Source organism: Struthio camelus, chromosome 3 (genome assembly GCF_040807025.1).
Source record: "Struthio camelus isolate bStrCam1 chromosome 3, bStrCam1.hap1, whole genome shotgun sequence".
Taxonomy (NCBI): domain Eukaryota; kingdom Metazoa; phylum Chordata; class Aves; order Struthioniformes; family Struthionidae; genus Struthio; species Struthio camelus.
In genome coordinates this window covers 129,790,865-129,815,018 of record NC_090944.1, presented here as the reverse complement: position 1 = coordinate 129,815,018, position 24,154 = coordinate 129,790,865, and the positions used below count along the sequence as shown (strand labels likewise).

The following is a 24,154-nucleotide window of genomic DNA, read 5'->3' as shown; positions in this document are numbered from 1 at the left end:
GACTTAAATGTGCTCAGAGTGGTGGTATGTGATGAACCACAACTATCCCAGGGAGTCAGCACTAATTAACATGTAGGGGCCTGCAGCACTTAAGGTCTTCTAGCGTGACAGGACAACATGAAAATCTTGCCGCTCTTTCAAACTGTCAAGCAGAGGTTTCAGCTCCAAGAGGAAGGCAAATGAACAGTAGTAACATCTCCAGCAGCACTGTGTCCTGCACCTCTTCCAGCTCAGGCACTCATAGAAGACTGACTCAAAGGGAGCAGGCCATCTTGGGAAACAGCGGCAGCACTTTTGTAAGCATTTGGAGTTGTCCCTGAAGGTTTTCTATCCAGCCTGCATTGACTTCATGGAATTAAGGCCAGCTGCAGTCTGAAGCCCTCCTGCTGCAATGGCCTTAAATACTTCTTTAGATACAGGCTTCAGGTAGCATGGCTGATGCTCATTTCCCCTTCAGAGACATGCTTCTTTCCTCCTCTCAGAAAAAAAGGTGTCACTCCTTGTGTTGTTCCTAAGCTCCAACTTTAACTAAACTCAAATCTCTCACGTAACACAGTTGAAATATTGTCCTCTTCTAATATGGAGTGACAGGTTGTGATAAATAGGCTGGTTTCTCTGCCTAACGTGTTCCTACCAACTAGTCAAACATTAATAAGCCAGCACACAGAAGCATGAAGTGATCCTTTGTTTTTCATTAAGTGCATAGATTAAAGAGATGTTGTGTTACTGTAATGCACAGAATTATGTCATTTCAGCTTAGAGTAATTGTTAATCACCTCAAATTGAAATGATCCTTGGTTTTGTTTTAAAGAACATAGAAGAACAAGAAGTAGAGGAAAAACAGAAGTAGAAATGGAATATGAGACTATAGTGAAAGTGAGTGAAATGTTCCCCTTTTTATCTAGTAATGCTAATGTTGTTTGCATTTTACATGTCAAAACTTGAGTCAGGAATATCCACAATTTACTGCCTGGCGGGTCTTCTGAAATCTTTGAGCGTTTATAGCCCTGATGATTATCTGCTAGCTGCATAACATATGCTGCTACCGGCCATTATATTCTTTTTATACCGGGAAAGCGATTTGTGGCTTCTTCAAGTCATACCCCACCCCATTGTCTGCCTGCCTGTTTTATTTATTGCTGCTTTTGCCCCACCTCAGTGCAGCGGTCAGGAGCTGTATGTAGTAGCATGATTATACGAGCTTTCTTTCCACAGCCCTTTGGGTCATCTGGATATTCTCTGTTCTCTGCTCACAGTAGCTGCAGTACTCTCAGATCAGAAAACCAGGCTCTATTAAATATTTATCTGAAAAGATACAGAAGATTTGGGGGTGGGAGGGGAAGAAGTGTCAAAGAAAGAGCTGAGAGCAGCTAAAAGGAGTGGTAGGAGACAGAGGAAAGATGTTGAAGTAGGAGTGCTCGGTATCTCTGGCCGATTAAGCAAACCAGATGAAAATCAGATATATTAAGAATTTGTCATCTTTGACACCAAACTGTGGGTAAGGAGAGAAAGGATAAACCAGGGCATCAGAGCAGGAAGAAAAATTTGAAGACAGAAAGAAAAATTTATGAACGTGAATCAGTAAAGCAGGATTAGTGGAGCCCAAAGGGGAAGATTTAGAGGTAAGAGAGCGTGTTTTTCAGGAAAGAGGAAAGGAGTAGAAGACAGCTGGGGAAAGACCGTCTAGCCTGGAAGAAAGATGAAAGTAGATTAAAGTAAAAGAATTTTTGTCATTGCTTTATGGAAAGGCTAATGATTATAACATGCTAATAGGATGAATTAGTATTTCAGGGATATGTTTGCTATCAGGAGACATAAATATTTATAAGTGAGCTTCCTGAAACAGCCTGTAAATATGATTGTGCCAGGAGGTCTGACGCTTTCACTGGCAAGGGGGTGGGAATAAACCACACGCCTTTGTCGCAGAACTGGTGATTCCTGTTTGCTTTGTATTTTTATTTAATACTTCTTCTAAAGCTGCTGTCTGGAATGCTTTGATAGGCTTTACTTCTCTTTGGTGAGAGAACCACCATGGCTTCTCAGTGAAGACTGTATAGGGTAACAAAACCTACCTTTCTGCTATAATTACCAAGCTGCAAAGGATTTGGTTTCCTTGCCAGACAGGCACCTACATACAGCATTTCGGTGTCTCCTGGCTCATCTAGCCCACCTGTGCAGGAAGCAGCCTTCTCAAGAGCACTGCAGCTCCTCAACTCTAGGGAACATCCTTGTCTGGCTTCTCACCACCCCTCTCAGCCTGCCAAGTGATGAAACAGTTTGTGTTGGCACCCTGGGCACTTACGCAACCCTCTGGCTTCGGGAGGGAGGGAGGGAGCCAGGAAGGAGTCGATGACTGCTTCATCACAGTCTGCTTCTTAGTCCCTGCTACCCTTTGCTGGGAGCACTGGCAAAGTCACAACTGTCAGCTCATCTTTAAATTAAACACAGGAAGTTGCAGGGCTGCTTCCATTTGTTGGGATCGTGGTGTAGAAACCCGGGGTTTCTGCTCTTCAGAGAACTGGAGCAAACAGGTGAGTGCGGTGGGTGGTGGAGAGCTGTATAGGAAGAATTTTCTCCGATTGTGGACAATAACGGTAGAAAGAAAGACCCAGTTCATCACTCACGCAAGTAACCGTTCTCATAATCCTTCTCCATGAACACCTGGGGCTCTGTTTTTGAACTACTCCCGTTCCAGTCTGTGCGATACTGGTACCAGTGTTAGCAGCAATGCACCATCAGCAGTGGTGAAGGAGCATGTTTACTGTGGTCTCTGTTCTGCTCCTTGGCCAGCATCAGTGTGTTGACTCCTTGTACTTCCCCGTGGGTTGTTTTATCAGCCTTCTTTTTTTTGCACACTTACCATGTATACTTCTGTGAACATGTATTGGTAAGAAAGAAGGAACCAGCTCTGTATGTGTGCTGTCTGTTTTGCACAATTGAGGCTGATTTCTAAACTCTGGTGAAATGCAAATGATTTTTTCCTTTTTTTTTACCAATCTAAAAAGTGTGACTTTAACTTGATTTGTTAGGCTCTTCTGTTGTGAATCAGCTGTCTCTGTCCACATGGACAATAACATATTCTTCATGTATCTATACCTACCATTACATACTTACGATTTATTTTAATGTTTTTACAAAAAAGTGATAATTTTTCAAGCACTTTTTAAAAAGAATACAGTTAATTCTAAATACTGTTTCATTCTTTCATTGTGGTAAGTCATAGATTAAGTTGCTAGGTGGATCCCTGATGTCATGACTGCTATTTTCCTCTCAGATACAGGCAAGGCAGCCAAGAGTGTACATCTTCTGAGCAAAGTAGTTGTGACAAAAGAAAGTAGAGGCCATAACAGATATGTTGGCACCCTGACAGTATTCAAAAGAGTGGCTTACTGGAGATGGCAACATAAAATTGTCAGCTGTTCACCAGCGAACTGAGATTTCTCTATTATTTGTGTTTCAGGGTCTTAAATACTGATTACTCTTCCTAAGAGAGGCCCTGTCTTCCTTTCCCGAAAAACAGGAGGATAGGAGTAGAGAAAGAGAAACAGAAGTACTTGCGTTAACTCTGTTCCTCTCATACATCACTTATATTTTAAACAATTATGAGGCCAACCTCGTATCACCTGCTTGGGCCAAATGAGGATATCTTGGGAGGATGGTGGGGAACTGGGCGGTTCAATTGGCTACTGCAAAAGTAGAAGGAAGTCAGACCTCTGAGAAGAACCTCCTGTGGTGTAACTGCTAACAGTATCTTATCTCATCCACAAGAGTTACTTTTTTCCTTTGGTCCCTCCTCCTTTCAGGACTTTAACCTCATAGGCTGTGTGTATGGTATTAGGGGAAGTACCATTCAGGGAAGCCTACGAGTGATAACTGGGAAACAAAATGGATCAACAGCAAGTACTTGGGGAGCTCCAAAATGATATGAAGGAATCCATCACCGCAAGGTTCCCCTTGCTCCAAAGCAAGTGTGAGAATGATGGGAAGAAGCTCTTTTTCCTTCCATCCCTTTCTGTCTCAAGCTCTCACTGCTTCAACTACGGAACAAGGCATTTTGAATGCCCTGTAGTAGCTGTTCCAGATAGGGGGAGGTCAGGCTGAACAGAAGGAAAGAATCAACTCAAGTATTCATGTATGCTGTCAAGTGGTATCTCAGCTCTCGCCCCCGCAGAAGAAAGCAGTGGGTTTCAGCTCAACAGAACTAGTGACCTTAGAAAATACTTGTATATAGGAGAGGTACATGATCCTCCTAAGCCGTGATGGTGTCTGAGCGGAAGTCTGGAGAAATGACCTAATTTCAAAACCTCAGTCAATTAAGTGTCTAATCCACAAATGACCAGCTATTAGTCGTATACAGGAGGGATTTTCCCTCAGTTAACAGTATTGTGATTTATATTTGTCAACAGCAGAAACCTGAGATTAAAATGTGGAGACAAAATAAAAGAATATGATAGGCTTACAGGTCAGGTCTGAACGCGCTGATCTTTGTTTTCCCTGCAGAATGTCTGTTCCAATAGGATACTTTGGCTGGGAAAGGATGGCTAATGAGAGCTCTGAAAAGTAGGAGCTAAGCTGTACTGCTACATATTCCTCAACCTTGAACCTGGGTTTCAGATAAGCGCTTAAGCACATGAGAGAGTTTTTCAGTGGGACTTCAGCCACATGTAGGCGATGTCTAGAGTCAAGCTGGCATCTTTTCTAAACCTGGACTTTTATAAGTTTTTTAATAGTTTTTTAATGTACTAGAGTTCTGCCTGGTGCAATGTCAGCCACCATGTTTCACTACTGTATGGCATGTGGGAACGATATTCCATGTGGTAGCTCACATTCGGACATCTTTATTTTCATTAAATAGGTGTCAGTGCCTAAATAAAACATACCACATGTAGCATGTAGGGCAGATTATTTCACAATACTGAACTTTAGTATTTCTAGAAACTTATAAGACATAATAAATTATCTCCTGCGATCCTTCTTGAAATTAAATATTTATATTAACATATTTCAAAGCAGCGGTTAGGGTGAGAGTTTTGTTCTGCAGGGTGTTACACAGACCTCAAAGAAGATGTGGCATATGCGTCAGTGAGACCTCAGTGTAATTTTCCTGCTCTTAAAAGGCTCCTTTCTGCTAAAAATTCTGAAGGTTCTGTTTTCAGAACAGAGTTCAGGTTTCAGCCGTCACTACTACTGATAGGACTGAAGGTCTTGGTAGCAATTAACGCCTCCCCTATTCTTTTAGTAATAGGCCTTATACTGCATAGCTTGGATGCTGCTGAAGTTAAGGCGTGAGAGATCTGTGAGGCTGTAACGCTGAGTAGCGTGGAAATTATAGAAGCTCCAGAGAATGACAACTCACTGTCAGTCATTTTCTCAGCGTACAAGGGAATCATTGTAATTCTGAGCAGGATCTTGTGCTCTCCATAGCATAATGAAATAAATTGTGCAATAACTTATCCTAAATTCCATGTCAGTGATAATTTCTCCTCTTGACCTGGAAGACCCTTCTTTCCCATTTATATTCAGACAGACAGACACTACTGTGGCTCACACTTGGAAAATACTAATTGATTGAAAATTAATTCTATTTTTTAATTATTACTTGGCTTTTTTGCTCTTAAGTGATTTTTTTTAAGGCTGGAATTTATTTCCCGTGATATCAGCTGCCATTTAATGGCTGCTATTCCCTCAGGAGTAGATTTAGTTCAGTGACATAAACCATGTTTGAGGGTTTGATATAGGTGAAGATCCTCTCTGTTGGCTGCTGCGGAAACTAATACAGTGTTAAAAAGCAATAAGCTTGTTCAGTAGCACAGGTCTTTTATGCAAAATAAGTGTCTGTCTTTCCAAACTCCATACAGTTGCCAGTAGAGATACGTGTTGTAAATATGAATTTTGCCTGCTAAGAACTTGAGATTAGTCTGTGCCCTGCTGCATTCCTTTTGCAGAAGTTTTCCAGGTAGTCTTACTTAAGTGAGTAATTCTCACTACCTGATCTTCCTACTCTGATAGTCTATTGTAGGCACCAACCATAAAAATGTCCATGTTATTTTCCACTTTTACCATTACCCAGAGAGGTTCAGCAGGTCTTTCTGCTGAAGAGGAGTCTGGAGGTAAATATCATCGATAAATATCTCACCTAGGATCCATTTCGTTACCTGTCCTCCCTAAACAAGCTATGTCTTTTGTATGAATATCACGTAATGTGATTTTTTTCTAGAAAGTCTCTGTTTATGCCAGCTAGATCATTATTTTGATTTACTTAAAATACTTCAGATCCCCCTTTTTCCAAATTTTAGTGAGCTTATGCATCCACAAAAATACAGACATGTTGTTAGTGGATTGATTCAGTGTCCACACTCTTTTCCCATTTGGTAAATGTTAGAAGGAACACGTTTTTTTACAAACATGCATATAATAGAGAACATCCTTGAATATGGTGCATATCTTTTGTGACAGAGCCTCACGTATCCAGTGCAGGATACCTATATTAGGGAGTCTCACAGTGGCTAGACTGGGTGTTAAAGGGGATATCTTTTTTCTTGCGTGGAAGCGTAAACCATTATTGTCTGAGGATGAAAAGAGCTGTATTACGCAGAGTAAGTTGACTGGCCAGTGCTCTGCCTTTTCTTAGTAAGTACAAGTGCAATCAAGTTTAGGATACAAGAAACAGTAAAGAGGTACAGCTCTAACTCTGGTGGTCTGATATGCAGAAAAGACTGAAAGATGGAGAGCTGGCTCAGTTTGACTTTGAAGAAGCCTCACTGTCAGGCATACTCTCAGATTATCTCCATCAGGCATGCTTTGTAACATAGACTATTTCAGCACAGCTGCTGCTTGCTTCTAACTTCTGGACCACTTCCAAGATCTCTGAATCAGCTGAATGTTGTCTTTGAATCTGCATTGATCCTGTAGGCAGAGAGGATTCAAGAAAAGACGCTCACCTATCAATTAAATGGTTGCATTTTTAAAAATAATTCCACTTCCCATCATTGCTAGCACTGAGGATAGCCGCTGCAGTCAACAGCTGCTGACTGATGTGGCAGTCCATGCTGTGCGCCTCTGACAGTTGCCAGCATGAAGCAGCTGTAATGGTACAAACGCCAATTGTAGCTTCAATATAGCAGTGAGGCAAAAAATGACCAGACAAGGGTGCCTCTGTTGTCCTAAGGTCTATTCTACAAAGACAGTAAATTTTAAAATAGCAGTTTGAAGCCTTCTTTGAGAGCCTAGAGCCATAACAGTGGGGGAGAGAAGAACTAAAAAAGGTGACTTCTCCTGTTGTATAGAGCATGTTTCTCTGCAACCAGTCCCCTCTCTATCTTCTGAATGGCACGATTTTCATAATCTGATATTCTTGGAGTTATCATATGTTGTTCCCTTTCCTTTGCATTAATCGTTGATGTTCTTTTCTTTTTTTGTCTGAAAACACTTTTACCACATGATCAGAAAATGAGTATACTGCAAATGCAACACTGCAAATTAAACAAGTGGGTAACAGCTTGTGGCTTCAGTAGTCTGTATTAACATGAGACAAGCAGAGAATAGTAAACTGAGAAAGAGTTCTCATGTGAATTCAGTGCCCCCATTATCTCTCCTTCTGTATCCGAAGGGCTGAGGAAACCTTTTTTGTTAGCCAAGACTGCTTGGTGCTTCGGCTTAATTTTCATTGCAGAACATTAAATACAGATCGTGTCTACCGTGCTGCAATTAATGGATAGCCTAAAGACTTATTATTTCAAACTAATTGGTGTGTAAGAAAGTTTAAATAACATAGTGATAAGAAGTTTTTCAGGTATAACTTCTGTAACTAATTCAGAATAATCTTATTACTGTTACATAGAGTAGCAATTGACTTTATTCATTCACCGCTACTAAATCTAATGCTTGTCGGTGTTTGTATCGTTCTAAATACATTTACATGAAATGGGTAAAAGATGGAATTTTGTAAGTCATTGTTCTAGAAGTGTTTTCTGTAAGTTAATAATCTCTGATACTTTCCTACCATCATTTGGAATACTCCCAAAGTCCAAGATAAGTCTCTGATATCCTTAATAAAAACATTTTAAGTAGAACTTTAAACCATGCAGCCAATGTTTTTAAAGTATGCTGTTGCTTCCTGAAATAACTTGATCACTTATCGCAAGAGGCCTGTATTTTTGTAGTGCTCATTAAACTTATCTTCAACTAGATTGTGATCAGAATTGGCATCACAGAATACATTGTAAAGTTGTAAGACCTCTCAAGAACTTTTTAATGCATTTGGAAGATGTCAAGTACCGTAGTAATAGTAAAATAGTGATAGAGCATTAAAAATAAAAGTGCTTCTTATGGAAAGAGGTTTGGTTCTACTTGTAGGTTTTTTTTTTTTCTTAAATGACATTTTGCGCAGAACAAGACTCTTACAAGATAGAAGCTACCAATAGGAAGAAACCTAGCTTTAATAAGGTTAAAAACAAATTGGACCTCCAAGGACTATGTTACATGTTTTGATGGCATGGATCTCAGTGGAAATAAAGCAAAAGACTTACTGAAATTCCATGAGATCCACCTGAGTTCAGGCTTGACCCTCTGATGAACTAAACTTGGATGAACTGTGTTAACTTCAGTGAGCAAAATGGCAGGGACCAAATCCAGCACACGCTGAAGTCGGTAGAAAAGCTTGCTCTTCCTATAGTAGACTTTAGATCTGGATGAGGCCCCAGTGTGGCTTCCACATATCATGGCCCCTCTGATACCTGTGGAGAAAGAAAATACCAGTGGAAGCAATTCCTCTCAGTGCTAGTGTCTGGCCCACCTTTCTGGGAGCTGCTCTTTCTTCTTAGGATCCCACATGCTCTGCTTGACCAGCCTGCTGAGTCTGAGTCCTTCTGTACGGGATAGGAAAGCATGGACAAAAGACAATTTTGGTCCTTTTGATACTAGTGACTTCACTCAATGCCCTAAAGGAAATTTGTGTCTAATTAAGCATGGACTCTCCGTCTTCAGTCCATCCTCTTAATACAGCCAGCTCCTGACTGCCATGCCCACAAATTACTTACGTACCAGGTTAAAGCAAAAGCCTCTATAGGTTCAAAGGAATTGGGCAATACGGGAATCATACCATAGGGTTGCTACTCTATTCTCTTTTTTTGTTTTATGCTTTTCTGTTCTTCTCCATGTAAAACAGCAAATTCATCTGCATATATCTCCAAAACACTAATATGCGTAAAATTTTTACTTCTCCCACTGTCTAAGAGTTGGAGATACCGCTGTAGGGTATAATTAGAGGCATTAGATCTGCTTTGAGAAAAAAAGAGTTTCTCAAATTCTGATCCTCTAGGGATTAGGGATATTGAACCCTTAAAAAGACAAACAAAATTCTAGTAATAACTAGAAGGGATAATATTTCACTGGCTCCGTTTGGGTTAATCTGTTGGGCCTCTGATACATTTAGATCTACTGTTCCTATTTTGGTTTTCGTCTTTGCAAACACCCAAAATGCAAATCATACTTGCCTTCAAACAGCTGTATGTAATAAGCTGTTAGAAAACAGATATTCTTCAGCCCCTGCAAGAATTGTTCACAGACTAATGTGAATTACTTAGGGCTCTTACTTGATTGTAATGATTAGGTCTAGATATTCCTGCTTTCCTTTAGTCTGAATCATTGACCTATTAGAGTATTGCAGCCAGCCTCCAAGCAGCTACCTGAGGAGCTTATATATACCTGGAGAAACTACCTTTTGGGTTGCCGTATCCCTATCGTCAGTTCTTGTCATTACAGACATTACCACCTTAAAGGAGCTGTTGTAAGTTATTAGTTTTATGTATTCCTTTATTAGTCCCTCATAATGTATATGTTTCTGTTGGAAGAAGCAGCATACACATATTGTTTATATATGTTGAGTATAAAAAACAAGAACTACCTGTAAGATTTTACGACCTGATGAAGGACAAGGACGGTAGCATGCTCTGAAACACATGATTATTGTGGACACTGCATGTGCCCAACTTGCAGTTATTCCTTTAAAAGCTTGGCTGTTTATCATTACTTTTCCTCTACCCACCAGTGTTTACCTTGCTATGCTAAATTTATGCTTCTTCCTGTCAGTTACTGAGTAGCCAATTACAGAGACATTTAAGTATGCTACGAAGCACGCTCTGGGTCTGCAGCAGTAGTATCTGCACCAGTTGTTAGCTCCATCACTTTCAGACCTGATGCATGCACAAGCCAACTCACTTCAAATGAGGAAGAGTTGTGCTGCTTGTAAAACCAGCCCTGACAGTGGTATACATTAATCATAAGATGATTTTGCTGAGGGATTCCATTTAGTAGCAATTAGTAGACTTTTGACCTAAAAGTGTCTGTAGAAGTAGACCCAGTTCCTATGAAACTTTTGAGCAGACGTTGACAGCGCATCCTAGCCAACGTTTGATTATTTTTTCTTGAGCAATTTTCCAAAGGAATTTCCTTCTTACCTCATCTGGGACCTTTGGTAGCTACTGTAACAGAAATAATAAATGCTACAGTTCATGGTTAACAGCCTCTAGAGCAGAGAAGGGGGGATGTGACAACACTGGGTTAGTTCACTCTTTTGTTCCAAATCTGTTACTGAGCTGAATAATTCCGCTGAGATTAGTTTCAGGAAGAATAATTCCCTTTTTAAAACTGACACTAAACCTGTAAGATTTAGATTATTGTGGCGAATTACCATATTCCGTTGATGTTAAATGGCTTTTTTTTTTTCTGATTTGCTTTCATTAAGATCTTGTCAAAAGATATGTATTGTCAGGCTAGTTATAAAAATAAACATGAGATGCTAATTACCTTAATCCAGAATGGCATGGTTTACCTGACAAACGGTGAAGGTAGAATGGCACTACTTACCATCCCTTTTATCCACGTGCTGAGTATTCTTAGAATACTTAGGTGTTTCTTTCATAAGAATGAAAAGATTGCATGTGGAGACACATCAAGAACAGCTCCATTGGCATCGTTATAAACCGGACGCAGATGACATCAGGTACGACTCTAGACAAAATAGAAAAGTTCCATATTAACTTTAGGCGCATATTATAGAGCCTTTCAAGTCCTTTTGAAAGGCTCATGACTTGTAAAAATAGGCAGTGGATTTTCAGCCATGAAAGGTCAGCCATGAAGGTACCTAAGCATTTAATAGACTAAACTTCTCACTTGAAAACGTCACAGTGGTCTTTTAAAAATGGAGTGGGAAACAACCGTATTACTAAACGCAGACTAAGGATTTAAGGAAGTTGTCCTATGTGTTCCTATAAAGCTGAATCAGACAAACACGTCCGATTCTCAGTAGAACTCAAGTTCCTGGTAGCCTGATGAAAAGAAATCCTTTCAAACACAATTTGCCTTCTAAGGTTCCTGGTGTACAGACGTTCTCCAGACATAAGACTTCTCTAACTGGTAGTAAGTGGTAGTATCCCTTAATTTCCTGTCTCGGCTGCCTTTGGAAAAGCTTCTAGGGAATTTGTATATCCCTTTTCCTGGCAAAAGGTCAGACCACAAAACCAATTTGTACTAGTGGGAATACCGTTAAAAGATTTGCTAAGGAGGACTTTAAGATGTCCAGCTGCACTGCAAGGTGAAAAGCCTACTAAAGGGCATATTTAAACATGTCAGGTGCTATGAGGCGCACGCTTTCGATCGTCATCGCTCATTGCTAGCCCAGGCTCTGTGTATTCCACCAAACTTAGGAAGAACTGACCTCTGGATATCTGCTGGCTGGTTGGGCTGCAGTATGCTCAGGGTGGTATTTCTTCATCCATACTACACATTAAGAGAGCAAAGCATGTTCAGATGTTTCCCTTCTTCATGGAGCTCAGGTGCCCAGCAGAAACCCACATTAGGTTGCATGCAAAAAGAGAGAAAGATGGGCAGGTTTAGACCTTCCCCATGTGAATTTGTCTTTTGAAACAGGCTTAGATTTTAAGTGACAACCTGATCCTGTTTCCTGGTCTTTTTCCTTTCATGCTTTGCAGCTTCCTTCAATTGCTGTGGCAAGACAGTTGAAAATCCTGAACCTCTGAAACAGGGCAGCAGAGAAATTGGGCTTACCTCATTTGCACCCTTTCTTTCTGATTCAGATTAGTTACAGATTTCTGTTGGTGAAGGATTGTGCACTTCATGCTATTTTGTGCTAGTGGTTCTTTCTTTTGACCTAGTTAGTTTTCGCCTGTACTTACATGGTTGCCAGCGCTGTCAGATCCAAAACCCTTTGAAGTCAATCACTGTCTTCTCATTGACTTGAGTGAACTTTGGGTGAGCCCTTTGACAGGCACGAGTTCAAGCTACTCTGTGTAACAGTGGGACAGACTGTATTATTTATCTAGTGTTATAAAACTGCCTTATATGTCAATTTTTGTATTGTGGGATGCTTGCTATAGATGGTCAAAATAAAGTTTTCTCTAAGGTTCATTTAAACTTGAGGGGTAATTTGCAATAGCTAGTGCTAATATGACCTTTGAAAAAATGTTTAAATAAAAAACAACTGAACTGAAGCATTAATCCCTTGAACTTAATCATGAGGATGGCTTCGTTAACCTCCCATTGCATAGTATTTCTAAATCCAGTAAAAGCAGTACAGAGACAAGAAGAGGTTTTTTCCTTTTAAGTTCATTGTAGTACTGGGAAGTAAAAACCTTCAGGCTATTTTTAATTAGATTGACCCTCTGGGCAGTGTTGCTCTTACATTTAGTTTTTAAGAGTTGCAGTTAAAATTCCATACTAATTTTAGTTCCCAAATCAAAAAATACTTGCTGTGTAATACAGCACAAAACAATGAGAATTGGTGGATATATGGATGAAATAATGGTGGAAGTAGTGAGATGTACAGGTGGACACAGAGCACGTGTGAACTGCATCAGACTTTATGTTCTTAGTAGCATCTGGCACTTGGTTTTGCTGTTCTTTATGTAATAAATTTGAGTGGAGTCCCAACCTTTTCTCATTGTTAAACCCAGTCTCAAAACTCTCCCTTCTTGGGAACACTGTGTCATTAATGCCACTGTCCTCTTGGAAGGACAAAGGCTTAAAGACTGAAAATGAGGGGCAGTAGCTCTGTCTCCACTGTTGCTCGGTGTAGAGTTAAGCCAGCGTTGGGCAGCTTAGAAAATTTGACCCTAAAGGAATACAGATAAGTGCAGGAACATATGTTTATTTTGCCACTTGATTTTTAACTATGTATACTAACAAAAAAACTTAGGACGTTACAGTAATTCATCCTGAATGAACTGAAAACATGGGCAACAGTTCAAAAAAGGGCAAAATCTAGGGGAAATACAGATCATTCCTACCAAAACTGATTTTTTGTCAGATAAACCATGAAAAATAAATAAAAATAAGACGTCAGCTAGTCCCATCCATGAACCAGCAAAGCAAAAGCCGATATACAACTCAGCTGCAGGGTTAGAATGTGTTTATGGTCTTGCGTTGCTTTCCCAAAGTGGGAAGCCTGCTCTTCATGAAACACACCAACAGCTGAGAATATCCGAGAGTAGTTTTAAACTCTCTATTGTTTTAGTTTAAAATTTCAAAGATTTAAGAGCATGTAAATGGCTTGGGTAGCTGCAGTTTATTTTTCAAAATCAGCTAATTCTAATTTATTTTTAAAAATACCTTCCAAAGAGATTAAGACATAGATTCCTAAAGAAGGGTATACCAACATTCATTCATTCCTCCAATTAATCTCTGCTTGTCTTCTGGAAAAAATAATATGTACTTCTGTAGTGGTGACGTAAAATACAGAGAATTTCTAAAGTAGTGTATCAAATATGTCATGTGAAGCTTCCCTTTTATTGTTGTGTTTAGAGGTGGGTGGGTGTGATGAAGAACAGGCTGCTTCACTGAAAAAAATTGCATGTTACTTCATCAGAGAAAGTCGTAGTTTGTAATGTTACAGTTATTTCTTGTCTTTACACAACCTCAGTTCTCCCTGCTGCCAAATTCTAAAGAAACCAAAGAGCATTGCTGCAACTGTATCATTGCTAGAAATGCGAGAAATATTCGCCAGTGTTTGCCTAATCTAACCATCATATGCGCATTTGACTGCGTTTAGTAGTCCATGTGTCTCAGATACCTCAGCATTACATTCAAACTAGATTTTTTCATTAGATTGTTATGTGCGAAAATAATGGGTTGGTCACTAAATTGTCTCATACAAATAGATTGGCTGGTGAGATTCAATGCACATGTCTGCTAATAGTAAAGAGGAAGCTAGATGCGTGTTGTTAGTGAGATAATTAGGAAATATTTTGGAATAACCTTTGTTGTTACAAGGGATTGCAGAACAGTAACTACTTGAAAAGATTTTCAAAGAAAAAGTCTATGCCTTTGATCATTATTCAGTGAGTGATTGCTTCTAGTCTAAAAGCATTCATTTTTAGCAGGATATTAACAGAAGGAGTGCTCAGTAATTTTCCAAGCAGACATTTCAGTGAAGTTCGATGCTGCAGAGTCTTTTATGATGTGGAGTCAGTGCAAGATAAACCTCAAAGTGCTGTATAAGGTTTTAACGGTGTGATTATTTTTTGTACTAATGATGGCTTACTTTTAAAACTCTGCACAGTTTCCTGACAATAGTCCATTGCATGGAAGTTACACTGAGCACATACCTTAAGAAACGTTGTTCTCTTCAGGAGGTGGTAGTCACAAGACACAAACCTCAGGGCATGTTAGGAGCTCTTATTACTTTGAACAGGCTTGAGAGTTTGGACTGAGTAGGAAAGGTAGAGCAGAGCATCGCAGTGAAAGGAGCTGCCAGCCTTAGCCATAGGATGGATGAGTCTGTGCCGTTTCCAGGGAGTAGCACAGTGGTGCCGCTAGAGAGAAACAGAGAAGTAGACCGTTTGTTTCCTTTTCATGCTATAGTAATATTGGAGATGAAATCGCTATGCTTAGAGGGAATTTTCTGCGATAATGAAGGGACCTACTAGAGATGTCCTGCCAAGCATCGGACACAGGCGACACTACAGTTATCTATTAGCAAAATGAATTTTCAAGACTGAAAAAAACTTTGTTAAACTGTATTCAGAGTTTAGGCAAAAAACCCAAAAGCATGGTGGTGGTTTCACCGTAACTTTTTCAGGTCTCTACCTTGTCAGCTCCTGAGCCCTCACACATGCCTTATGCCTTAAGCACCTGAAGCTTTCATGTCTTGCCTCACTCCTCTTTTCAGAAACAACCGGAACCACTGAATCTGCAGGACAGCACCACTTCTATGCAAAACATATTATATAACTGGCCGTATGGATTCCACTGCGCCCTTGGGACATCCCACTTGGCCGCTGCGGCACTACACAGCTTTGAGATTCTTGTTTTCCGTAGTACACTTGGGATTTGAAATATTTCTGGAATATATTGTTTCTGTTGTAACCTCAAGATGCCATTTAAAAGAAATTTCCAAGGGACTATTCTGGCCCCTTGCACTGAGAGTTAAAATAATGCTACTCTTCCAAAGCTTCTGCTGTTGGACAGTCAGCTGCCTGTTTACAGGGTGTCTTGGAGGCATCACGGGAATGAAAAAATCACGGTCATTAGAAGATAATGGATACACTGAGTTTTTTCTTCTTTGTTTTGAAGACAGTATCCAAAATACAGACAGCACTTTATAAAAGGGATGATTAAGAACCTCTGTTTGAGCTATGTCACTAGAGTTATTTATCCAAAATCCACGCCAGTAAACTAAGAGCAGTATCTGACAATAGCAAAGACTTCAGTGGCGTTTCTCTGAGTTTACTGCACTGAAACAGCAGACTGTCTTTTGCTCGCAGTGCAGTTAACTTAGTTATTCCAGTGATAATGAAAAAGAACAGAATCTGGCCCTAAAACATCTTGCATATTCATGGCGAACAGATTTTTTTCCCATTCGTACCAGCTCAAATTATCTTTGTTCATATGCATCATGAGCTACATAGGTCACATATTTATAGAGTCATCAAAAAAGCATGGACAGCTTAAGAAAGCACTTTATCCACAAAAGGAAACAATTACACAAAATAGTCATCAGAAAAATGAATGATTCCAAATATACAGCTTACAAGGCACAGAACGGGGCTTTGCATGAGATTAAAGTGTACTACCAAAGAAATAGAAAACAAAGTTATTGTGAAGAAAATCCCCCCACAGAATTCAGTACAAGCTAGTTCCTTAAAGAAAATGCAAGTGATCTGAAATTACTAACGGTAATACAACTATGAGCAGCAAAAGATCGCCTTTCTAGGCTCTTGCTGCAAGTAGCCTCTCCAACTCAGAAGTTTTCAGCAGAGGCGCAGTACAGGCTTGTGTATATATAAAACATGTGTAACCTGGGCACCTGCTGATAGGCATCTTATCGTTCAAACATTTGTTTTTTGAATTAGCTCTTGGAATAGATTTCTGTTTACTGAACACAAAGAAGATGAAAGCTTCTTTAGGAGAGTGTTGGAATCTAGGAGCCCGGGTCCCAGCTTTCTTCATAGTCCCATTGGTTTAATTGAGGTTGCAGTTAATAAAGGTGGAGACACAGACTGATGAAGGCCCTGAGGTTACAGTCTAATGCCTTGAGACAGCAGATAGTAAAGGGCGCATTGGTACAGGGACTAGTTGTACGTTAGAGAAGGCATAACAAATCACCTTTGCTTTAATAGGAAGAGACACAAAGTTGAAGCATGAAAGATAGCAGTCAGAGGAAGACGAAGAGGTAGTATATGTAAGGAAAGATAACACAGTATACAGTTTTTACACTTCTTGGCTTGTGAAGTGGTTTTGTTATAAAGGTGTTACAGTGATTTTATCAAGCACATCTTGGGGCAATTTATGAAGCCAAGTTCGTTCTTGCCATTTTGATCTTTGCAGAGGTGAATAGAAAAGGAGGTATCTGGACTGTGAAACCTGTTGGCAGGGAACGCAGGGAAACGGGGGGCCGCAGGTATGGACTCATCAAAAATGCAACTACTTGCTGAGCAACAGGGCCAGACTTCTAGGAGTAGTATGGAGAGCTTGCAGGAAGACTGGCTTGCGGGAGCTTTTTCTGGGAGAAAAGGAGCTTTGGAGTTGGGAGCCCAGGAAGTCCTGGAGTTGGTGTGCCCATGTCTCTTACAGTCTGAAAAGTGGGGTGCTGGCATGTGGAGTCCATGAGACTAGTTCAGTGAGAGGAGGTGGAAAGGGGCCCTAGCAGGCCCTATTTGCTTCCATGGTGCATCTAAGCATTTCAGGAGAGCTGTCACCTTGACAGCGTCTCACCTGGGAGACGACTGGAGCTGCTGCTGGAAGACTGTGTTTTTAGAGGTTACTGTCCCACATGGCAAAATATTGTATCCGTGGAAGGACAGGATTTGATAGGCAGTTCTCTCCTCCTGCTGTTCTTGCTGATGATGATGATGAATGCTTTTGGATGATTTGCTTACCCTGACTTAACCATTATTTTTAAAGGTAGTGATGAGTATCCACTGAGACTGAGATGTCCTTGTCTGAGGATAATAATCATTATAGGAGGGTTTCCAGTCAATATAAAGACATTCCTGCTGCATCTGCCATTTGGCTACTGTAATGCATGTTCCCTGTACCTTCTTTGTTACGAGTGCCCTTAGGTTTTCTTTAATGATTCCACACTCCAGCATCTTTTGAGATAAAACCTCAGCTGCCTGAATAGTTTCTTTTCATGCTTAGCCATATTGTCCTTGAGTAGCTGTGTTAGGCCCAAATGTTAACATGATGGCATGCTTGCAATTATTGAGAGAAAAAGAAAAAGCCCTTTCCTTCACCTCTTCGGTTCCTCTAATGAGCTCTGCACACGTATGGCATTAAAACTCTCCTTTCCCAGTGTGCTTCCACACTCCTTTCAGTCCTTGGTTTCCCCCTCAGCCCTGGATAAAAGGCTTCCAAAGAAGCCACATTTCCCAGCTGCTTTCGTGGGGCCCCTTTCCTGAGTTGCACATCGCAGAGGGCATGTACGTGGCATTCGGAGGGGCCTGCAGAGGTTGTCCTCCGGGCTGCTGCAGCCCACCGACCTCAGCTCTGGCCACCCACCATCTGCCTGCAGCCTCCCGTCACGCTCTGCGTGCTGCAGGGGGACACAGCAGTCGTTCCTCCTGTGCCTCCCAGCAGGAATCTGCTTAGTGGAGGGAATAACATAGTCCTTAATAAGAAACTCCTCCTGTTTTCAATAAAGGAAAATTGCTGCCTATAAATCACTTGATCCCTGAGCTCTGGTCCTCAATTTCATTCTCCCTGTTATTGAGCCTCCATCTGCTTTTAACAATTCTTGCTACTCATATATCTTTTAACGCTGCATCCCTCCAGAACTACTATCTAATTAAGTAAGCTCTGAAAATGAAAAGCAACAGAACAGCAGCTTGCCTGCTCTCCGTACCCTTAATCTGGGAGTCCTGTATGTGCTATTTTGGAAGCTAAATTGAGGTCACTGACATTATGCATATTTGTTGTCTGATGCAGTCATAAAAGCCCCAAATCCTCTATTCAAAATTATCTTCAGGCACATAGGTCAAACATTTACAGGAAGAAAAATAAGTATGTAGAGCTTTAGCAGAATTACAGAAACAGGGGAGGAGTGAGAAAGGGGCAACAATCTCAGACCAATAATTCTGCTGCGGTAACCTTTCACTAATCAGTGAAATGCCCGTGTCACTGGTGTTAAGAAAATAAAACAGTTAGTTCCAATGATATGTGAACAAGAAAATGGAAACTTTACTAAACAGAAACAGTTAGATTTTTAAGTCCTATTGAGGTTGCAGTCCCGTTTTGTTATTAATTGTGTAGTGACCAGTGATTACCTCTTGTCAAAATAAATTCTATTCAAGTTACGTCAAATAAATTCATACAATTGAGTTTATCATCAACGAAACGTAAGGAACAGATAGTAGTTATAGGTAATTAAGTATTATACTTCGTGTTGGTAGTGCTACAGTAATTATGGATAGAGATTAGTGTCAGATGACAGCAGGTAAATAGATACAATATCCATGTGCTAAAGAATGTCATTATTTTGACATGTACTAAAAATGTCATTTGATATTTGCTCTCTCCCATCCCAAGGTAAATTAACACAAGTTACAAATATTTCACATTTGGATTCAAAACTCAAAAATTGTGAAAAGCTTTTCACAAATTGGAGAATAAAGAGTTTCGTCTTGCAAACGTCAGCAACTTTTGGAGATACCAAACTGTTTGGTCCTTAGAGTGCATTTTCACCTGGATTGCTGAGCCAGAACATTTTGATTATTTTTCAATAAGAGCAAGAAAGAGTATGATATGGGAAACAATGTTCTTGAATGATGCAGTGTAAGATGGATTAAAAGGATGGAAAAAAAGAAACAGAAAAAATTGGCTTTACAGAAAAATTGTAAGCAGAAATAGAAACTCTGACATTTTAAAAAGTTTGCTGTGAGACATTCTGAATATTTTTCATTGGAAAAACTTCATCAAAACAAATATGGCCTTAATGAAAGGTTTTGATTCAGTAAAATTATATTTTTGGAGAATTTTTTTTTCACCAAAATATTTGACCACTGGTATTTTAGACATAAATTTCTGAAAACATTTTTGCCTGAAGATGAATTCTTTAGATGCTTTTTCAGTTATTTTGAATTGAAAATGTATTTTAATTGAAAAAAAGAAGCGTGAGCTGGAATGAATTGCAGTCCCTGTGTGGAAGCAGGGCTGCCTTTGCATAAGATAGCTGCCTCTGGGTTGGGGGGGTCTCCTGATCTTATATCAGGAGACATACGTTATGAGGCCACACCACTGTGCACACCAGAGGTTCAGCGTCACTAGCTTGATGGGGAAGACAGAAGAAGATAGTTTGAAAACTCATTACCACCTTCTTAAATGCCACTTCTCAGGTACAACAGAAAGGAGCATCAGTGTTTGCATTAACAGCCTCAAAGGCGTTGCCATGGCAGGAGGGAATGCCTTGGACGAGGTTTCTCCCCAGTGCTTCCCTTTTCCTCAGGCTGGAAAGCTGAAGGGGAGGAGGTGGGCATGGAGGTCGTACATCTCTGCCTGTCGTCTTCAGGAAGCTGCTGAAGCTGACTGTGTGGTAGAGGCAATAGACTTCCACCACACCCTGGCAACAGCATTAGCCCACTGATGCCTCCCTAAATTTGTTGTGCATGTAATATTTGTGTAGGTGCTCCGATAACAGCAGGATTGGGAACTCCTTTGGTCTCTATAACCGCAGGCTTACTCATTAGAGACAGTTTGGGTCACATTGGAGACTAGTGGTTGCTTTAATGCACACTGTAAGCCCTTTTTTATTTTTTTTTCTTTTTTTAATCAGAACACTCTATGTGAACTTCAGTCTTCCTGGTAACTTGTGTTGGCAGCACGCTGAGTTTTTCATGTGATCATTTTATTTTTGCTCTTGATGGAAACAGAAGTTCATTAGATCACATTGCAAGTATGCGAAAGTCTACAGAGGGTTGATCAGAATAGTTTGAAACCACAGTTTCTGCTTCTGTGATGCCTTATTGATCACAGTTACTATTTTTAATGCTGTGTTCCCTATTTTAATGTTATGCTGTGTTATTTTGGTAGGTTCAATAATGACAGCTAGGTATAAATGATATAAATAGTTTTAATAATACCATATTTCCTTTCCTTAATGCATTTTCCTTGCGTTAAGCTGAATGACCATATTCATTTTCATCTCCCACATTCCAAGGAAGTGTTGCTCATGCCTTTCTCTGAATGAGGACCCTTTTTGGAAAGCGATTGTAACTAAGGATGCCAAAGATCCTTTTGAATTCAAAGGGAATGTGAGTCAATCAGCTGGACAGTTGGCTAGCCACCAGGGCCTCTGGTTGTGTCTTAACTGCTAGCTGAAGTACAGGCTTAGTCATGTAAAGCCCTGCGATTTCCACCCGTACTGCTAGCTGCTGGGCTGGCTGTAGATCAGGTTCAGAGGAGACAGTCTTGTCAGACTGGGGCACAAGAGAGCACTCCAGCCCAAGGCCTCACTCGGCCGCGCTGCTTAGCGGCTGGCCGAAGTCCGAGGGGACCCTCGGGCATGACAACTGCACGGAAACCGCTAGTGGGGTAGCGCCAACACCGGCAGGACAGCCATAATTAAAGCATCAGCATACCTACTATTATCCTGGTCATGGGTAACACGATCACAAAACGCTCAAGTTCCATGAAGGGCACCTTGGTCCCTCACTGGTCCACAGGCCGTTCCAGGCCTGTGCTGGTGCACGTGTAGTATGATATACCATCATAAAAACTGTGGAGGAGAGCCCCTTTCAAATGAGCCGTCACTGAGCACGGCACCCTCTGGCTTTTGATCCTGATGCAAGCTTAATCTCTCTGTTTTCATCTGTAACGTGGCGATAAATATCCATTTTGTAAAGCTGATGTGAGGATCAGCCTGACGATTTTTTAACTACCACTGCTGGGTAAGAAATAAAAGGCAGATAGAGAGAAACATGCATTCAAGAGTAAAAGCTTATGGCCACTGCTTTTAAGAGTGACTAATGCAATTCATCTCATATCCCTAAGGACCCCATTGCAAACATGTAATGATGGCTCCAAGTTTTAAAGTGTTAACTTATTGCTTGTAAGTAAAATATGTGGGAATACGATATATCTGAACAAGAAATAATATTGCCAGCCACTCTGGGATACTAAAGGAGCATGGTTTGAGAGTATTCTTATGGAGGTGACATTAGTCAGTATTTTTGTTGGGGATTAAAGAGATGATAGGATAGATAAGAGGGCAGATAATGAGAAAGCAGAAGGAGGAAGGTTGTTGTGTGTTAATGGGAACAAGGGTCCAGATAATGATCTGCCCTTCTAATTATCCTTCTTATTTTCTCCCGCCTTGTCTATCTCCAAACACCTAAAAGCGAGTGTAGGTCACTTTGTTTAGCAGCTACAGCGTATAGTAACAGATAAATCTGGATAGGTGGATTTTTGATGGGAGGCAACCCAAGTGTTGGTAAGACCATGCTGTGCCCAAGTCTGTTAGAGGTGCCAGTGATGCAGAGAGATTCACACACACACACACAAACACACATCCTTTGCTGCCTGCTCTGTCGGTTTATTGTCAGTGCAAGAGGTACCAAAAATGCACCTCAGCCCCTCTGAAAGGCCAGCTTTTGGCACGTCCATGGCTCACTTCGTTCTGTGGAGAGGTGATTCTGTGAAATCTGTTGTAAGGTCAAGGCTTTGCAGTATATTGTTGATTTTAACACATACTTTTTTTTTTTTTTTTCCAATTTGGGTCAGGCATGTGTTCTGAAACATGAACCTGCCTTGCCTTTTCCTGAAGTGGCAATGGTCTGAAAAGAGTGAGCAGCTCTGTTATTCTCTGTCATTTCCTCCTGTGTGGGAGAGGTGACAGAAGCAGTCTGCGCTTTCCAGCTATTGAGCCAGCGCCGCTTGGTTTTTTCCACTAAGGAGGAGCGTTGCCATCAGCTCTTACATACCAGGGGAGGTGTTCTGGGGCTTCCATAGAAAATCATTGGGCTGAAAAAAGATGGCTTTTCTTTAGCATTAAGGCAAAGGCGTTATTCAAATGCCTAAGGGATGAGCGCAAACAAATTGATTTACTTCCGTCATAACACCATAAACAGCATTGCAGTTGAGTTTAAAATACCAGGGGGAAGCAAGACAGTGGTGCTGTTTGATGTTTGTACTGCCAGAGAGGAGAAGAAGTCCCCCTGCTGTGCAGCGTCCCAGCCGTGGAGCTGCGCTGAGCTGTCCTGCATGCGAGTGCCGTGGCGGCACTCGCGGGGGCCAAGGTCCCTCGGGCGCTCTCTGACCCTCTCAGGTTCAACATCCAGCAGATGACAAGGACTAACAGCAAACACTGACATTTTATGCAGCTGGGTGGCCAACAGCAAAAGGCTGTGTGCATTTCTAGGGAGCACAAACCCAGCTGAGAGGTTCGCGTTTCATGATGATACCTGACACGGAGCTCGGTCTTGTAATCAGCCAGCAAAGTAAAAGACGCCTATGACTATTGCTACTAATAGGAGTGCTGCCACAAAATATTGACATCACTTTAGCAGGAGGACACTGAGACTTTTAAAAGAAAAACAGATTTTTTTGTTTTTAATGAATCAACTGATTTTAAGCAAGCAAGCTCAGAACTGGATCTTGTTTCTTTAACTGTGGCCTACAGCTGTTAGTGTCGTGCTGGGAGCAGTGGTTTAACAAGAAATATGGCCAAAGCCTTCTGAGGCGAACACGGGTCTGCAGGTCCCCGGCTCGCTGGGGAAGGTTTTGGTGCCTCAGGCGGCCGTGTGGCGGCTTTGGACTCTGTATGTGCTTGCCTGAACAGCAAGCGAGGGGAAGCAGGGGGCAGGGGGAAGGACCGACAATGGCTTTGAAAAGAAACTTAATTTTTACACACTGTTGCAGTTTTCATCAAGCCTCCTTGGCTAGTGTCAGCTCCGTCTCACCTAACTTCAACCTTCTCCTCATGAGAGATCTCATCTATGCAGGCTGTCTCTAGAGACATTGAGGAGAGAGAGGTAGCTCCAGAGTCATGTAATCTCTATTAAACGCTCGACTTTGGGGGGATTATCCACTGAGAGGTAATAGGTAAGGTAAGAGGTGACTATTAGACATAGCTGCTATCTACCAACATACATAGGCTTGTACTAGGTTCAAGTAAGGTTCAGTTTCTGATGTATTTCAAATATTTCTAGTGTCCTGAAACCTAATTAAGCATATCTGGGTTCTAAAGGGAGCTGAGAGCCAGGAGATCTTCTCTGGCTTTTGAATTTACATACCTCTTTCTGAGCTGACCAAAATTTACAAATTCAGTACTTCTGTATATGACAATGAGGTGTGGAAAGGCAGCAGCCGTTTACCCCTGCCTTGCCTCCTGACCGTCCTGTCTCAGGAAGTTCACGCCCTTATATAAAGCTTTGTCTTCCGATGGCCCAGAGCCGTTCCTGTGACTCCTAGGCTTAAAAGACGACTGTATGCAGAGCTGCCTGTGCTTGTGGGGACTTGGGCTGAATATCAACTCCTTTGTGGGGTGTGCCCGGGCACCGCTGCCGAGCAGCACGGGCAGCCCTGTGCCCTGCTGCAAGTGCTCCTGAGCAGAGAAATGTGGTGGAGCCCAGTGCCAGCAGTGCACAGCGTGCTCTGAGCCCCTCCAGCAGGCACCCCACGCACCCACCTCGCCCATTGCTGCAAA

At 41.3% G+C, this 24,154-nt stretch overlaps 1 protein-coding gene across 2 annotated transcripts in view; it reads left to right on the top strand.

Moving 5' to 3' along the window:
- Window positions 1–24,154, top strand: part of PLCB1 (phospholipase C beta 1) — a 448,697-nt gene that overhangs the window by 418,239 nt on the left and 6,304 nt on the right. Inside the window, exon 32 of one of the 2 annotated variants that reach the window (XM_068940307.1) lies at window positions 812–876. The exons of the other annotated variant lie outside the window; for it this stretch is intronic. Within the exon in view, the coding sequence (XP_068796408.1) occupies window positions 812–850 (39 nt within the window). The 3' untranslated portion in view covers window positions 851–876. The remainder of the gene's footprint in view (window positions 1–811; window positions 877–24,154) is intronic. 2 annotated transcript variants of the gene reach the window in all.